The sequence below is a fragment of the Zootoca vivipara genome, chromosome 12 (genome assembly GCF_965207765.1).
Source record: "Zootoca vivipara chromosome 12, rZooViv2.hap1.1, whole genome shotgun sequence".
NCBI lineage: Eukaryota > Metazoa > Chordata > Lepidosauria > Squamata > Lacertidae > Zootoca > Zootoca vivipara.
In genome coordinates, this window is record NC_142595.1 from 39,627,378 (window position 1) to 39,640,770 (window position 13,393).

The 13,393-nt window shown below is 42.8% G+C and overlaps 2 protein-coding genes and 2 long non-coding RNA genes across 7 annotated transcripts in view; 2 read left to right on the plus strand and 2 right to left on the minus strand.

The window, feature by feature from the left end:
* The window catches only part of LOC118095527 (interferon-induced very large GTPase 1-like), a 212,668-nt gene that overhangs the window by 98,636 nt on the left and 100,639 nt on the right, over nucleotides 1-13,393 (minus strand). The window lies entirely within an intron of this gene.
* LOC148684002 (uncharacterized) overlaps nucleotides 1-13,393 on the plus strand; it is a 119,573-nt gene that overhangs the window by 44,406 nt on the left and 61,774 nt on the right. The gene's annotated exons all lie outside the window — the stretch shown is intronic.
* LOC148684003 (uncharacterized) lies at nucleotides 729-5,654 on the minus strand. Its single transcript, XR_015946592.1, has 2 exons — nucleotides 5,530-5,654; nucleotides 729-999 (listed from the first exon to the last, which is right to left on the minus strand). It is a non-coding gene; the product is annotated as an uncharacterized LOC148684003 (long non-coding RNA).
* On the plus strand, nucleotides 1,104-5,838 carry LOC148684004 (uncharacterized). Its single transcript, XM_088655472.1, has 4 exons — nucleotides 1,104-1,247; nucleotides 1,342-1,487; nucleotides 4,624-4,688; nucleotides 5,648-5,838. Exons 2-4 carry the CDS (start codon nucleotides 1,414-1,416, stop codon nucleotides 5,836-5,838), a joined length of 330 nt encoding a protein of 109 aa, XP_088511598.1. The 5' UTR covers nucleotides 1,104-1,247; nucleotides 1,342-1,413.

A 13,393-nucleotide genomic window follows, 5' to 3' on the forward strand; every position in this document is an offset into this window, starting at 1 on the left:
TCCTTTGAACAACTTCCGGCCCTGCGGTTTAGATGCAGTCAAGCATGCTTTGACAATACAGACATTATATGGACTCTGCATTCAACTCCACTCCCACTTGCCATACACACTGGAAATATATTTATATATTTGGGGTGGGGGGTGGGGAGTCAGTGTGATCCCCCCCCATGCCCGGGGCATTGGATGGAGAGTAAGAACATAAATTGTTTAGCGCCAATAAATGTTTTTTTTGGGGGGGGCAATTAAACAAATAAGACTTGGGGGAGGGAATAAACAACTAGTATGGCTCTTTCCCACCCGCAGATGACCTGGTCATGCCCGCTGATGTGGACAGAATGGAGGGAGAGGTGGGAAAGGAAAAAGTGTGGTAAGTCCATTGCTATTTTGCTTGGCAAAGGGCTAGGACTCTGTTCTGGAAGCATTTCAGGTTAGTTGGCATGAGGCAACATTAGAAATTTCCTTGGGAGGGAGATTCAACTAGAAACAAGGATGGACAAATCTGTTACTGTGCTAACGTTTTGGGTGATAAGTAATAGTTTTCTGGTCAATGTGGGGAGACTCATCTTTGAAGAAATCTTGGGTGCAAGGCCAGAGGGCAACCTATCAGCCAGTTCAAGCTTCTGTAAGCTCAGCCATTGGTCATGCTTTGCAAGCAGAAAATGTCACTAAGGCCAAGCAATGGGGTACAGCTTGGAGAAAGATGCAGAATGGACCACAAAGACTAGATCTATTCTTGACAGTTATTAAAGTGGTGGCAAATCACATCATAGTTTCTTTTCATTATGGATTATTTAAGCATGTTTTTCGGGCGGCAGATGAGAGTCAGATTGCAGATGGCCGAGACGGTCGGTGAGGGCAGGAGACCAGGGGTGGGGAACCTCAGGCCCAGCTAGTATCCTAACCAGATTCTAAGGCTTTCTTCCCCTGATGCGTAAAACAAATTGGACATTTCTGCGACAGGCCACTGGAAGGAGTCGCAATCTCTGCTAAGAAGATTATCTGCAAGGGAAGAAAATAATTAATTGAAATTCTTGGAAGAAACATTTTACATGTGTTATACTCTTACTATATTATCACATGGAAAGAATACTGGGACTTGTTGGAAGCAGAGGAAGACTCCAAGGAGAAAAGTAAAAAAATGCTGCGTATGATCCAGGAAAGGGGGGAGCAAGCTTGTTGCCGGTTCCTTGAATGTGTAGAAATGGAACATCTGGGTTCCATCCAGAATGTGCTGCTTGCAATACATGGTGAGTTTGGCTTCCTAAATTTCAAGGACAATGCAGCTTCCTCCTTCCTCATTGCAACAATCAATTCAGGTAAAGAATTGTATTTCTTTTACAGGCTCAGGGCAAGATCCAATCTGGACTTCTGGCCACTTAGGGCTACAGTTAAAATCCCCCCTGTTTGCAGAGGATGGAAGGAGCAGGAAGATGGAAAACCCAGCAGGTTCTGGGGAAAGTGACCGGGGTAGCTGGTGCCCCAGTGAGGTAAGAGGATGCAGTTTTTTTAATCATTTGCATTACCAACCTATAGTAATGCACTGGTACTTTTAAAGCAAAGGTTCCGAATCTGAATTTCCAGTTCATTGTGTACATTAATTAATAAACTTGCTGTTCAATTCCAAAGGCTGGTAGTAGCAAGGCTGCCTCTAGACAGGTGGCTGCTGGTGCCAAGAAATCGTCACACTTCTGCAGAATTGCCAGCGGCATTGCAGTGGACTTTCCATGATGTGATTCCTGTTTAGCAGGGGTCCTCAATCTTTTTTAACAGGGGGCCAGTTCATTGTCCCTCAGACACTGTTGGGGGACGGACTTTGGTTTGGAAAAAATGCGAACAAATTCCTAGGCACACTATTTTATTTGTAGTGCACAAAAAACAGGAAAAGCAATACAATATTTAAAATGAAGAACGATTTTAATCAACATAAACTTGTAAGTATTTCAATGGGAAGTAAGTGTGAGGGGCTTCCGGTCCGTCGCGCTGGCAGAATAGGACGCAGGGACTTCGCGCTCCGCAGAGCGAGCGAACTCCCCGCATAAACACCGGGAAGAGCGTCCCGGTGGCATAGCCGCCCAGCTGTTGCTCCAGACGCGATTCCTCCGCTGCCCGAGAGCTCAGTATAGCGATCGAGAGCCAGCGGAGTGGAGTCGCGGGAGCCATTTTGGGAATCATCTTACCTCCTTGAAGCGAAGCTCTGAGTCCTTAGCCTGCAAGCGGCGGATTCTTCCAAGAAAATAAAAGATTTCTACAAAGTAAGTGAAATCTCCATTTGGACTCTAAAAATATTAATTTGGAAAATAGGGAGAGATTCCAAAAAAATGGAAGTCGATCTCTTCCTAACGGTTAATTAAGAGGCGCACTAAATATTCCAAAGCCGAAAGGAAATTTATTTGCTTTTGCAACCCAAGAGAAAGAATGACTTTTTACCCCTTCCCAAGCCCTGGAGTCGGCACCCCTTGAGGAACAGCAAGAGTGCAAAGGGGGAAAGAGCTTTGACAGCTGTCAAAGCTGTCAAAGCTGTCAAAAGATAAGAAAAATTTACAAAGAGTTTTTGAAAGTTTAATTGGCTACATGAATATGCTGAAGGTAAAGCATTCGGACATGATATGGTTTATATGTGGAAAAGTTAAAGACAATAGAAGGATTAGCCAAGATGGAGGAGAGCGTGTGGTGAATGGAAATTTCCAGCGTGCTCTGTCCCCTAATCTCCTGCCTGCTTGTGGTTAAAAGAAGGAATGAAAACAATGTATTCACCAAACTTCCAGGAGGTGGTGTTGATCTATTTGGGAATTTTGAAGGATATTCACAGGACATTGCAACACTCCAGTTCAACATGTACAGAGACTTTGTTTCAAGATCAGGACTTAGAGGACGATGCTGAAAGCCAGTTTAAGATTAAAGAGCAAGAAATTGATACTGCTAAAACTGAGTTGGATTACAAAAAACAGGTTTTGGAGGAAGTACAATAAGGACTTGGAAAGAAAGAAGACGAGATCAAGGAGCAACAAAATGAAATAAAGATTCAAGAAAAGAAGACCCCTGGAGGGACTGAAATTTGGAGATGTGTAATACAGGGAAAGGAAAGGCAGAAAGAGGGTGGGACAGAGGCCTGGATTGGGAAATGGGAAAGATGTGGGGTGGGGTGAAAAATTTTAGCTAAGAGATATTTAGGCTGAATGAACAACGGTTTCTGAAATCTTGGCTTGTTAAAGGAAATGCTGATCCGATTGGGGGAAAGGTACCGGGGGGGGAAGGGGGGGAGTAAAAGTAAATTGTTAAGATCTAGATTAGAGAAAGGAGTAGATACAAAAATGGAGTTTTCTGGAGGGAGAGAAGAATGGCTGGGGAAAGGAATTTTAGATTTGTATTAAATGCTTATGTTTTGATAGGTGTCTGGGCAGAGAGCCACCTTTCTTCCTCTCTTTGCTCGGAAGCACCTGGTGGCAGGGGGTGCTCTGATGGGGGAGGAGGGGGGAGGGAAACCCAGACACAAAAATGTATCTCCTTTGGAAGGCCGCACCTCATGGGTTCCCCTCGTGGCAGGAGGGGACCCGTGGGGAGGGGGCACGAAGAAGGAGGAGGATAAAGTGAATATTTAAAGGAAAAGATTTTAGTCAAGAATAGAAAATCCGCCATAATTATGTCAAGAAATTAAGAAGACCAGGAAGATGAGATTCGAGGAACCCATAAGTACAATGTTAAGATATAAGAATTGGAAAATTTATTTGTTTGTTTTATATGTGTTTGTTCAAGGTACAGCTGGGGGAAACCCAAACCATGCTACTCTTCCGCACCTGGCCTCCTGGTGGCAGGGGGGGGCTGGGGTGGAGGAGGGGTGGAGGATGAACTCAGCCTTAAAATGGACCCCTTCAGCTCTCAACGCCTACTGGTCCTACTGGTGGCAGAAGTGGACTGGTGGGGGGAGGGAGGATGGAGGGACAGAATATATACATAATGTTGTGTCTTGTTTTTGTCTATATAAAAAACTAATAAAAACTATTATAAAAAAGGGAAGTAAGTGTGAGTTGCAGCAGTCCTATGCAGGCAATTCCCCATTTACATGGGGATTACATTCCAAGGCACCGCACACCTTTGTGAAATTGTGTGCAATTGGAACACCAATGGAAAAGCCTACAAACACTTAGTTCCATCCCTGCCCCTTTTTGTGATGTTTTTAGGTGTTTCTTTTTAAAATATTTTTTTATTAAAGATTTTCTTGGTTTACAAAAGTATATGTCTTGTCTCTTTTTTCAGTTTGTAAAGTCTTTTCCACAGATCCGTTACATTTGTTATGATACGTTAGTGTTGATTATAGTATAAGGTCAGGGAGGGGAGAGGAAGGGTGATGTGGTGAAACTTAAATTATTTTTTTATAGTGTAGGTACCATCATGTGTTTTTTTACGGCATTTCTGATACAGCGTTTCTGAGTCACTTCTGGGTTTGGCATAATGCGTGCATGAGCAGTCTCACACATATTGGACTAGCGTAAATGGGGAGTCACGGTGTGTGTGTGTGTGTGTGTGTGTGTGTGTGTGTGTGTGTCAGATACCGACAAAAATGCCCTGTTTTCAGATGGGAAAAAAGATCTGGTATCCACACTAATGGTCACCATTTCCTTGTAGCAGCTTCCAGAAAAAATCAAACCAGACGTGGTTTGGGACTCAGAAAGGGGTCACGAAGCATACAGGTGAGTGAAATCTCTCTTGGATCTTTTAAGGATTTCTCACATCAGGAAACAGTTTCTACTGTGAAATGAATTTTGGGATTCTGACCCTTTGGAATCCTCTCCCATTACACATTGGACAGGTGACATAGCTCTGAAGACCTTCTTCCTTCAAAAAGAGTTTAGATCTTCATCTCTCCACCTGCATTGGAAGTACTTTCAAATGCTTTTGTATATGGATTTTTTAAAATGTTTATATAGTTTTTTTAAAAAAAATATGTAACTATTTTTAACTGTTTTTATACTTTTCCTTACCTCGTGGTTCTAAATGTTTTGTTTTCATAATTGTATATTTCATTGTTATAACCTGCCCTGGGCCCTTATGGAAAAGAGCAAGTAAGGAAGCTAAAACAAACAAATAAATGCTCCCCATCTGCATTTTATCCTGTTTTTTGCCAGCTCTTGGCCTATTCAAATAACAAATAGAGGGCTGACTATGGGGCAAACTAGATGTGATGGTGACTGTCCACTTTTTTATACCTGAGTTTCTCCCAATCACTTTAAAGAAGTAATGGAGGGGGGGCTAGGTCCAGTTCTTGAGCAAAAAAGGATACATGTTGTAGAATATTCGCCATGAGAATTTTCACTGAAATGCTAACAGACACCAACACACTGGTGAAACAAGGTGAGTAGCTACTATCCAGTTTACTTTGCAGCCACTCAGGCATTTTAAAGTCACCTTTTCGGTATTGGAAGAAAACGTTTATTTATCTGGCCGTCTCTTAGTGAAAGCGCTTCTCTATGGCAAAATGCTTGAGTGCAACAGAGCGATGTTTACCCAGGCAATTTCCTTCCCTAAACTTACTCCTTACTCGGCATATGAAGGGTCTCCTTGCAGAAATATCGATTAGAACAGCAGAAGAAGTTCTCTTGATCCATGTTCAACCTGCTTCCCCTTTCATCTTCCCCTTTGTGCCATTCAGAGTGTGCTCCACAAAGGCTGCCTCCTTCCATTGTTGGAGATACAGATCTCATATGTGAAGTGAAAGAAGCTGTGACCATAACATACCACTTTGATTCGTGGCCGAAGCTCCTGGAAGAACAGACCACTGAGGAGTTGTATGTCGCTGGCCCTCTGCCCAACATTCAAGTGGATGTACCGTGTTTCTCCTAAAATAAGACGGGCCTTAAAAATAAGCCATGGCAGGCTTTTCATGAGTAGAATAAATATAAGACATACCCCGAAAATAAGCTGGGGGGGAGCAGGTCTGGCAAGGAAAGGAAGGCATTTAAGCGCCTTCGGAAGAGCTGGCAAGAGGCAACAGCGCGCTTGCTGGCGACCTTCTTCTTTTCATGCCACTTGCAGTGGCCGTCTCCATCGCCGCTGCCGTGCTTTGGGGCTTGGCGCGTGCCCACAGCCACCTCCGCAGCCCCTGAGAGGCGGGCTGATCGGGCGCCTCTTCGCCACCGCCACAGTGCTCAGGGCGCTCGCCCCCAGTCGCCCACGCAGATCCCGGGCTTCACCTGCAGCCGCTGCTGCCTCTCACCAGGCTCTTCGCGCTGCGCTGTGCTCCCCGAAGCGGCTCCCGTGCAGCCGCCTCTTGCCGGTCCCTCCACTGCCGCTTCTCTCACAGCTGCCTCCGCGGCTGCTTCCTACTCCACCAACGCGTTTAGATCCTTGGATCACAGCGTTTCTTCTGCTCCCCAGCAGCATGCAAATGGGAGGGCCGAAGCCCCGCTGAGCTCCGCAGCTCCGCAGTATTATTATTGTGCTTTGTTACAAGGGCAGCCTTGCCATTTTTATTTTCTGCTCCCCGGCTCTCAACGGGTCCCACGCGGTGCACTGCTGCCGGCTCTCACCGGGTCGGGGCTCGGCGCAGCATGCTGTTGCCAGCTCCTGCTCGAAAAAATAAGACATCCCCCGAAAATAAGCCATGGTGTGTTTTTTGGGATGAAAAATAAATATAAGACGTGTCTTATTTTAGGAGAAACACAGTAGTAGAGGCTGTGGCAGCCATTCACATCCCTCACTTCTTGTCTCTTTCAGGTATGGTGGAGGGAAGGAAATCTTCCAAGTGTATAACCGTAAAAGGAGATCCTAAGCAGGAATAGCTTTCATTGACAGGCTAAGAACGCTATGGGGCCAGTGGTGTTGGTTCCATGGCCCAATAGTGCTGGCTTTCCTGTGACTTGTATCATTTTTGTGCTACAGTGGAACCTCAGTTGTTGAATGCTTCGGAAGTTGATCATTTCGGCTTTTGAACGATGACAACCTGGAAGTGAATGCTTGTTTTCCAATGCGCCTTGGAAGTCAAATGGCTTCCGAAGCACTTTTCTCCATTTTTCACAATTCTTCCGACCGGCAATTCAGCCTCGGTTGTCAAACATTTTAGAAGTTGAACAGTCTTCCGGAACAGATTACATTCAACAACTGAGGTTCCACTATATATTTTAACTGTGCAATTCCCATTGTTTTCCGTGGTTTATCATATTTTGTTTGCAAGCTGCCTTGAGAGGATATTGTTCCATAAAATGACATAAACCAACTTTAATTGAGAAGAATGATGATGACAACATAAATACTTGCATGAAACAGGCAGGTTGAAGTGATGAGTTTCGTCACTCAGTCCAACATGAGTGACCAACCAATGGTCAGGGCCGGTGCTAGGGTTTTTTGCACCCTAGGTGAGATCACCTTCTGGCACCCCCCCCCCGGCAAATCATATTTCAAACACAGATGTTTGAACACAGAATGAAAAGCACAGAATTTGAAATTATTAATTTATTTTTTACAAATTGTGAAAACAAGTCATAAAACAATTTCTGATTTATTTTCTCAAACAGAACACAGTTTTAGCAGCATACATTATAATTAATAATAATAATGGCTTAAAATATAGGAATATGTAACTTGGAAATGTCTCTCTTTTCCACCCTCCTGAGGGGAGGAAAAACTTCATTCAAATGTCTCCTGAACTGAGAGACAGTATGTCAGTTATGAATAATAATAATAATAATAATAATAATAATAATAATAATAATAATAATGGTGGCTAATAAATATAGTATATAAAATAGAAGCCTGTTTCCCCCTCTCATGAGATGAGCTTCCTTCAAATGTGCACTAAATACACAGCATGTATGTGGCTGTTATAATTATTACTACAGATGCACACAAGAGCAGCTAATAAATAGGAATATATTAAATAGAAACCTATCTTCCCCCTCCTGAGGGGAGTAAAGCTTCCTTCAATCATGTATTGAACTGGGAGACAGCATGTATGTGTGTCTGCTGTGATTATTATTAGACACACACATTACTAATAATGTTAATATAGAAATATTTATACTTTGCTTTCCCCCAAGGGAAGCTTCCTTTAAATGCATCCTAAATAGGGAGGCAGTGTATATATAAAGAAAAGCTATTTTTTTTAAAAAAAAAAACCTAAAATGCAATTATTTGTGAGGGGTGGCATTACATTCGCTGGCTACTATGTACATATATGTTGTTCTGAATAAAAATAGCAGGCACAGGGAAACCTGCGAAGGGGGTGGCTTTACATACGCCACATACTTTATACATACCGTATATACGCGAGTATAAGCCGACCCGAATATAAGCCAAGGCACCTAATTTTACCTCAAAAAACTGGGAAAACTTACTGACCTGAGTGCAGCTACTGGTACTGTCAGTGTCAACTTTGGGTATTTTCACACCTGAGGTTTTTGTTATTTTTAATTGTTTTATAGCCTGCTTTTCAGCTTCAAAACAAGCTCCTCAGTGTGAGAAACAAAAAAGTTAAGAACTACCATACTTATATAAAAATAAATTACCGTAAAACAAAAATCATAAACAAAATTTTTTAGAGAAGCAAATCTATACATGCACTGGTAGTCGTTAAAGTACCACAAGACTGTGGCTTTCATGAACCATTTCATCAGCTGCATGGTAAGCTGTTATGAGATGAGAGGCAGATATTTGCTATTACAAATTCAGGCTGGAAAGACTAGCAATGCAAGATGTATGGTAAGTGTTACTTTGCAGGGCACAACTTCAATTCAAGATCCACATTTTTTTTAAAGTTATCTGAGTGGTCTCTGAATTCCTGCATTGCAGGGGGTTAGACTAGATGTCTTCAGGGTCCCTTCCAACTCTATGATTCTATAGTCGTGTCATCTATGATTCTGTGTCATTGACTGAACCTGGGACTTTCTGTCTACACAGCATGTGTTCTACCACTGAGTTGTGAACCTCCCCCCTTTTATTTTTAAAATCCTGTTGCATTAATACTGTCACAGCTGTGTAAAGCAGCCTTTGTCAACCTGGTGACTTTGAATCAGCACCAACCAGCAAGAGATTTATTGTATTGAAGTATGTATTGAAGGGGGAGAGAGCTGATATTGCAGCTATAGAACAGAAGCAAGCAAAAAAGGGGGGGGGGGTGAATGAAAGAACAGTGCTCAAGAATGTGAAGGGTAGGTTTATATTGTAGCAGAGCAGAAAGAAGAACTGATTCAAGCTCCAGTTCTGACATGCGAGAAGAGAGGGGAGGGGGACAAACAAAGTCTCTCTCTCTCTCTCTCTCTCTTTCTCTCTCTCTGTGTGTGTGTGTGTGTGTGTGTGTGTTTGTGTGGCAAAGGGGGGCAGAGAGAAGGACCAGTTTGAGAGGGAAACACCGTGAGGGGGGGGAGTGAGGCGAAAACTGAAAATCCTAAAAGGAATTTGGGGGGAGGAGGAGTGTGGGGAAAGAGAGAGAGAGAAGCATGGGGAAAGGGGTGGAAAGAGAAAATAAAAGAGAAAAGTCATTATCAGGTTTGGAATTGGAAAACAGCCTTACATCCTGTGGAATACACTTCAAATGGTAGATCTTGTTAAAGGAAACCACTTTTTTATCATTCAAACAAAAGGTCAAAACACCCCAACATTTAATTATTTCCTCCATCCTGTCATCAAAAGGGGGCAGGAAAAAGGACCTTATACATTTTATGAATGAGTAACAGATGGGACTCTAAGACTGAGGAAACCCGTTTTCAGCTCCGGACTTCAAAGGCGCTATGCTAATCTGGGTTTACACTTTCAATTGACACTCTCCATTGGGATAGATCAAATAAGACAATAGGTGTGTGCATTCCGAACCCGCTGATGTTACAATGGACTGATCAACGAAAAGCAGCCAGCAAGGAGGCCTTACTTTAACAATTAATATAAAATTGAGATTTTAACCAATTCACAAAATTCCAGTGCCAGCTCCCCTCTGCTACACAGAACTCATAAATAAAGCGAACCAAGAGCACTCGACCACCCTCCTACCCCTCTTTCCTGGGGGGGGAGAGACGAGCCCCCACCCCTTACACACCTCTCCCGCTCGTCCCCACCTCCGCCTCCCGAGCAGGAGAGGCAGCAGCAACACCATTTCAGCGGCTCCTCAAAAGCTGCCCTTTCTCGCAGCCGCACCTCTCTCTTTCCCAGCAAGCGTGTCTCTTTAACCCCATCAGGGCTGGGCTGTCCGTGCCTCAGCCACCCAACTCTTCCAGCCTCAGCAAGTCCACCATTTCGGAGCTGGCGAGTGGGAAGCCCCGATAGGGTTAAAGAGGCAAAAAGGGGATGGGGAGCCGAGTCGCAGCAGCAGCCAGTGCCTCGTTGGCTCTCTTTGCCATGCACGGCAGTGCTTCGCTGTGCCCTGCAGGGAAGCGCCTCTGCAGCAGGAGCAAAAGCGGCGGCAGAGAGAGCATTTGCGAGTGGGGAGACTCACCAGCGCCCCCTCCAGGTTGCCGCCCTAGGGCCTAGGCAATCGCCTAGTTTGCCTATATACACGCACCGGCCCTGCAAATGGTGAAGCCATTATCTCAGGGTGGCAGGCTTGGGACTCTTCCTCCATGCCGCTAACTGCTTTGGCTTCCTCCCCCTGCAGGCCTTCTTTTGCTGGGGGTTGGGGAGGAGGCAGCATGAGGACGGTGATATAGGCAAAAATCTGCCTTTATTCCCTTATTGGGTTCTCCATCGGTTGGAGAATATAACAGAGGCCAACCAGAGAAGTTTGAGAAGCAAAGCCTTTATTTTCGCTGTTGCAACAGGGTCCTTCCTCTCACACAGGAGAACAAGGAAGGAACCCCAAACAAAGATGTCTTGCCCTTAAAAAGAGATTTGAAATTGGTTTCGGCCCACCCCCCAGAAGCATCATCCATATGTCACAGAAGGGGTGTAGCCCAAGACCCCCCCTCCCTAGATTCATCATAGGCACATCATGAACGGGGAGGTCTGGTGGCAGTAATCTGAGCATCCTGGACCCTGCCCCCTGCCCCCAAAACCTAATCAACAAAATTGAGAGATATTTACATTTCCCTGTTTCCCAGCCAAGTTAATCACACCCTTTTGTCTGGCAGTCAGGTATCAGGATGCCAGGGATTATCACTTTAATTCCTGAGACAATGAGAAGGTTCCCCCCACCCCACTTCTTCCTTGCAGAGGAACACCTGGTCAGAGAGAGTCAAAATGGTGTCAGTCAGGCCTGTTTTCCTGTGCTGCTTCAGACATGTTTCTGTACATTCATGTACATGTTTTATGAACAATTATTATATATATATATATATATGACCTCAAAATTCTTATAACAATCCCCCATTTGGGGCTATAATTTTTCTTAAAAATTGTTGCCCCACAAAAGAATAACCAGATGTGTTGTTTTAGTACTTTGGGAGAAGCATTTCTCAAAAATGGTCTATGTATTACAGTTAACAGGATGGTCCACCAATATTGACTGGAAAGTGCAGTTTGCTTGTTTACCCTTTTGTGTGTTCTCAGGTGTCAAAAGCTAGCTCTCCTCTGGTTGCACACCTCCATCGTGGCACAACAGCAACAATCCCTGGTGAATCCCCTTAGGGCTTTCATTTTGACCATGTCGCCTGGCACCCCCCATAGCTGCCACAGGTTTGGACATGTCATGAGAGAGATGCCTTTGCCTTGGGCTTCCTATGGGCCTTTATTATTATAGGCTCTGGCCTTGCACTGTAGGGAGTTGCCCAGTTGCTCTTAAAAGAAGAAAACTACTTGCACCTTGGATACACTTGCCCAATTAGAACTGAAGCCAAATTAAAATTTATACAGCCCCATAAAACATGTCCAAATTAGTCAAATTTAACTCTAAAAGGGATCATTCCTGTTAAATCAAGACATAAATACCTTCATTTATCTGGTGTTTCATGGATCTTGGAGCTTATTCTTGGTAAAATGAGTAAAAACAATTTTAAAAAATGTGTAGAGAAGGTTGACACACTGCAGAGTGCCAGGTGGGACAAGAAAACATGGTCATAAGTTGATCTAATCTAAATACTGGACTATGCAATATCCTGATCCTTTAAAAGGCATACAATGCATGGCAATAATACAAAAAAAAACATTGGGACACTATACATTAAACATAAAAAACAATTAAACACAAAATTGGGTCACACCCCCCCTCCTTGTGGAAATAACATACTGTCAGACATAGTTAAATGTTTCTGTCGAATATCACACAACATAAAACATAATCATATATCAGTTGCGTATCTTGAGGCCAATTCTTAATAGGGCACAGAGTCTTGAAGTCAAAAGAGAGCGTATGTCCTTGCAATTCACTTTCCCTTGCCCCTCTTCAGTCTGTTTCTTTTGGAAGGAGATTTTGAAGATGCTGTGGCTACTTTGGAAAATCTGATGTCTGTTGTTGTTGCAGATAATAAACAGTCTTATAGTCAAAATCCTTAAAACTTTTCAACAATAGTTCCCCCCTTTCTCCCCCCTCCCTTAAGTCCCAAAAAGTCCCAAAAAAGTCATTTATGGAAACAATGGCTGTGGGCTTTCTCATGCTGTTCAGCTGCTGTAGGTTCATTATTCAGTCTTCAGAAATACAGTCTGCAGAGGGACAGGAGTGCTTGGAACTAAAAGACAGTTAGGAAGGAAGGAGTGGGAAAACAAAAGGGGAGAATATCCTACAGTATTTCTAAAAAAATTGTCGGGAAGCTGTAAATGATAAACATCCTTTTGAAAATAGGCCTGCAGGGGGTTGGGGCCTGAAGATATAATTAGTTAAAAAATAATAATAATAGTCAAGAAAGGGGAGAATATTCTAGAAATTTCTTCTTGGGAAGCTGTAAATAATATAAGATCATAGTTAAGCATTTTATTCATTTAAATATTACTATTATCATTCATATTTAATTACTGCTGTTATTGTCTACTCAGTCAGTTTAATTTACTTCACCTAGTTTGGCTGTGGAGGAAACAAAGGACAAAATTTTTGTTAATTAGGACACAATCAATAAGTTATTAACATTTTCCTTATGTGGTTCTGAATTCTCTTTGAGGTTCACGTATCTTGTTTGAAAGGGATTATTATTATTATTATTATTATTATTATTATTTACAGGAAAGAATGAGTTAGATGCTACATTTGTATGCACAGAAAGAAAAAGTAGAAATACAAAAAAAAAGATACAAAAATAAAACAAAATAAAATTTAGATTACCACTCACACAACAATTTTTCAAATGAAATTGGACTTATCAGATTTAAAAAATATATATAAATGGAATCAGATTATTTATAAGCTAAAGAGAAGCGTCAAAGGCAAAGAGAAATGAAATTACTGTTTGTATCTCCTCACTCCTCACTTTCTTTCTTTCTTTCTTTTTTTTTTTGCTGTGGAAGAAAACACTCAATCATTGCTACATTAGAAAAGGGAGGGTTATAT

Coding starts and splice junctions, on each gene's coding strand:
- LOC148684004 (XM_088655472.1), top strand. CDS start 1,414: ATGGAAGGAGCAGGAAGATGGAAAACCCAGCAGGTTCTGGGGAAAGTG. Junction 1,488..4,623: donor GTAGCTGGTGCCCCAGTGAG/GTAAGAGGATGC, acceptor ATTTCCTTGTAG/CAGCTTCCAGAAAAAATCAA. Junction 4,689..5,647: donor AGGGGTCACGAAGCATACAG/GTGAGTGAAATC, acceptor TGTGCCATTCAG/AGTGTGCTCCACAAAGGCTG.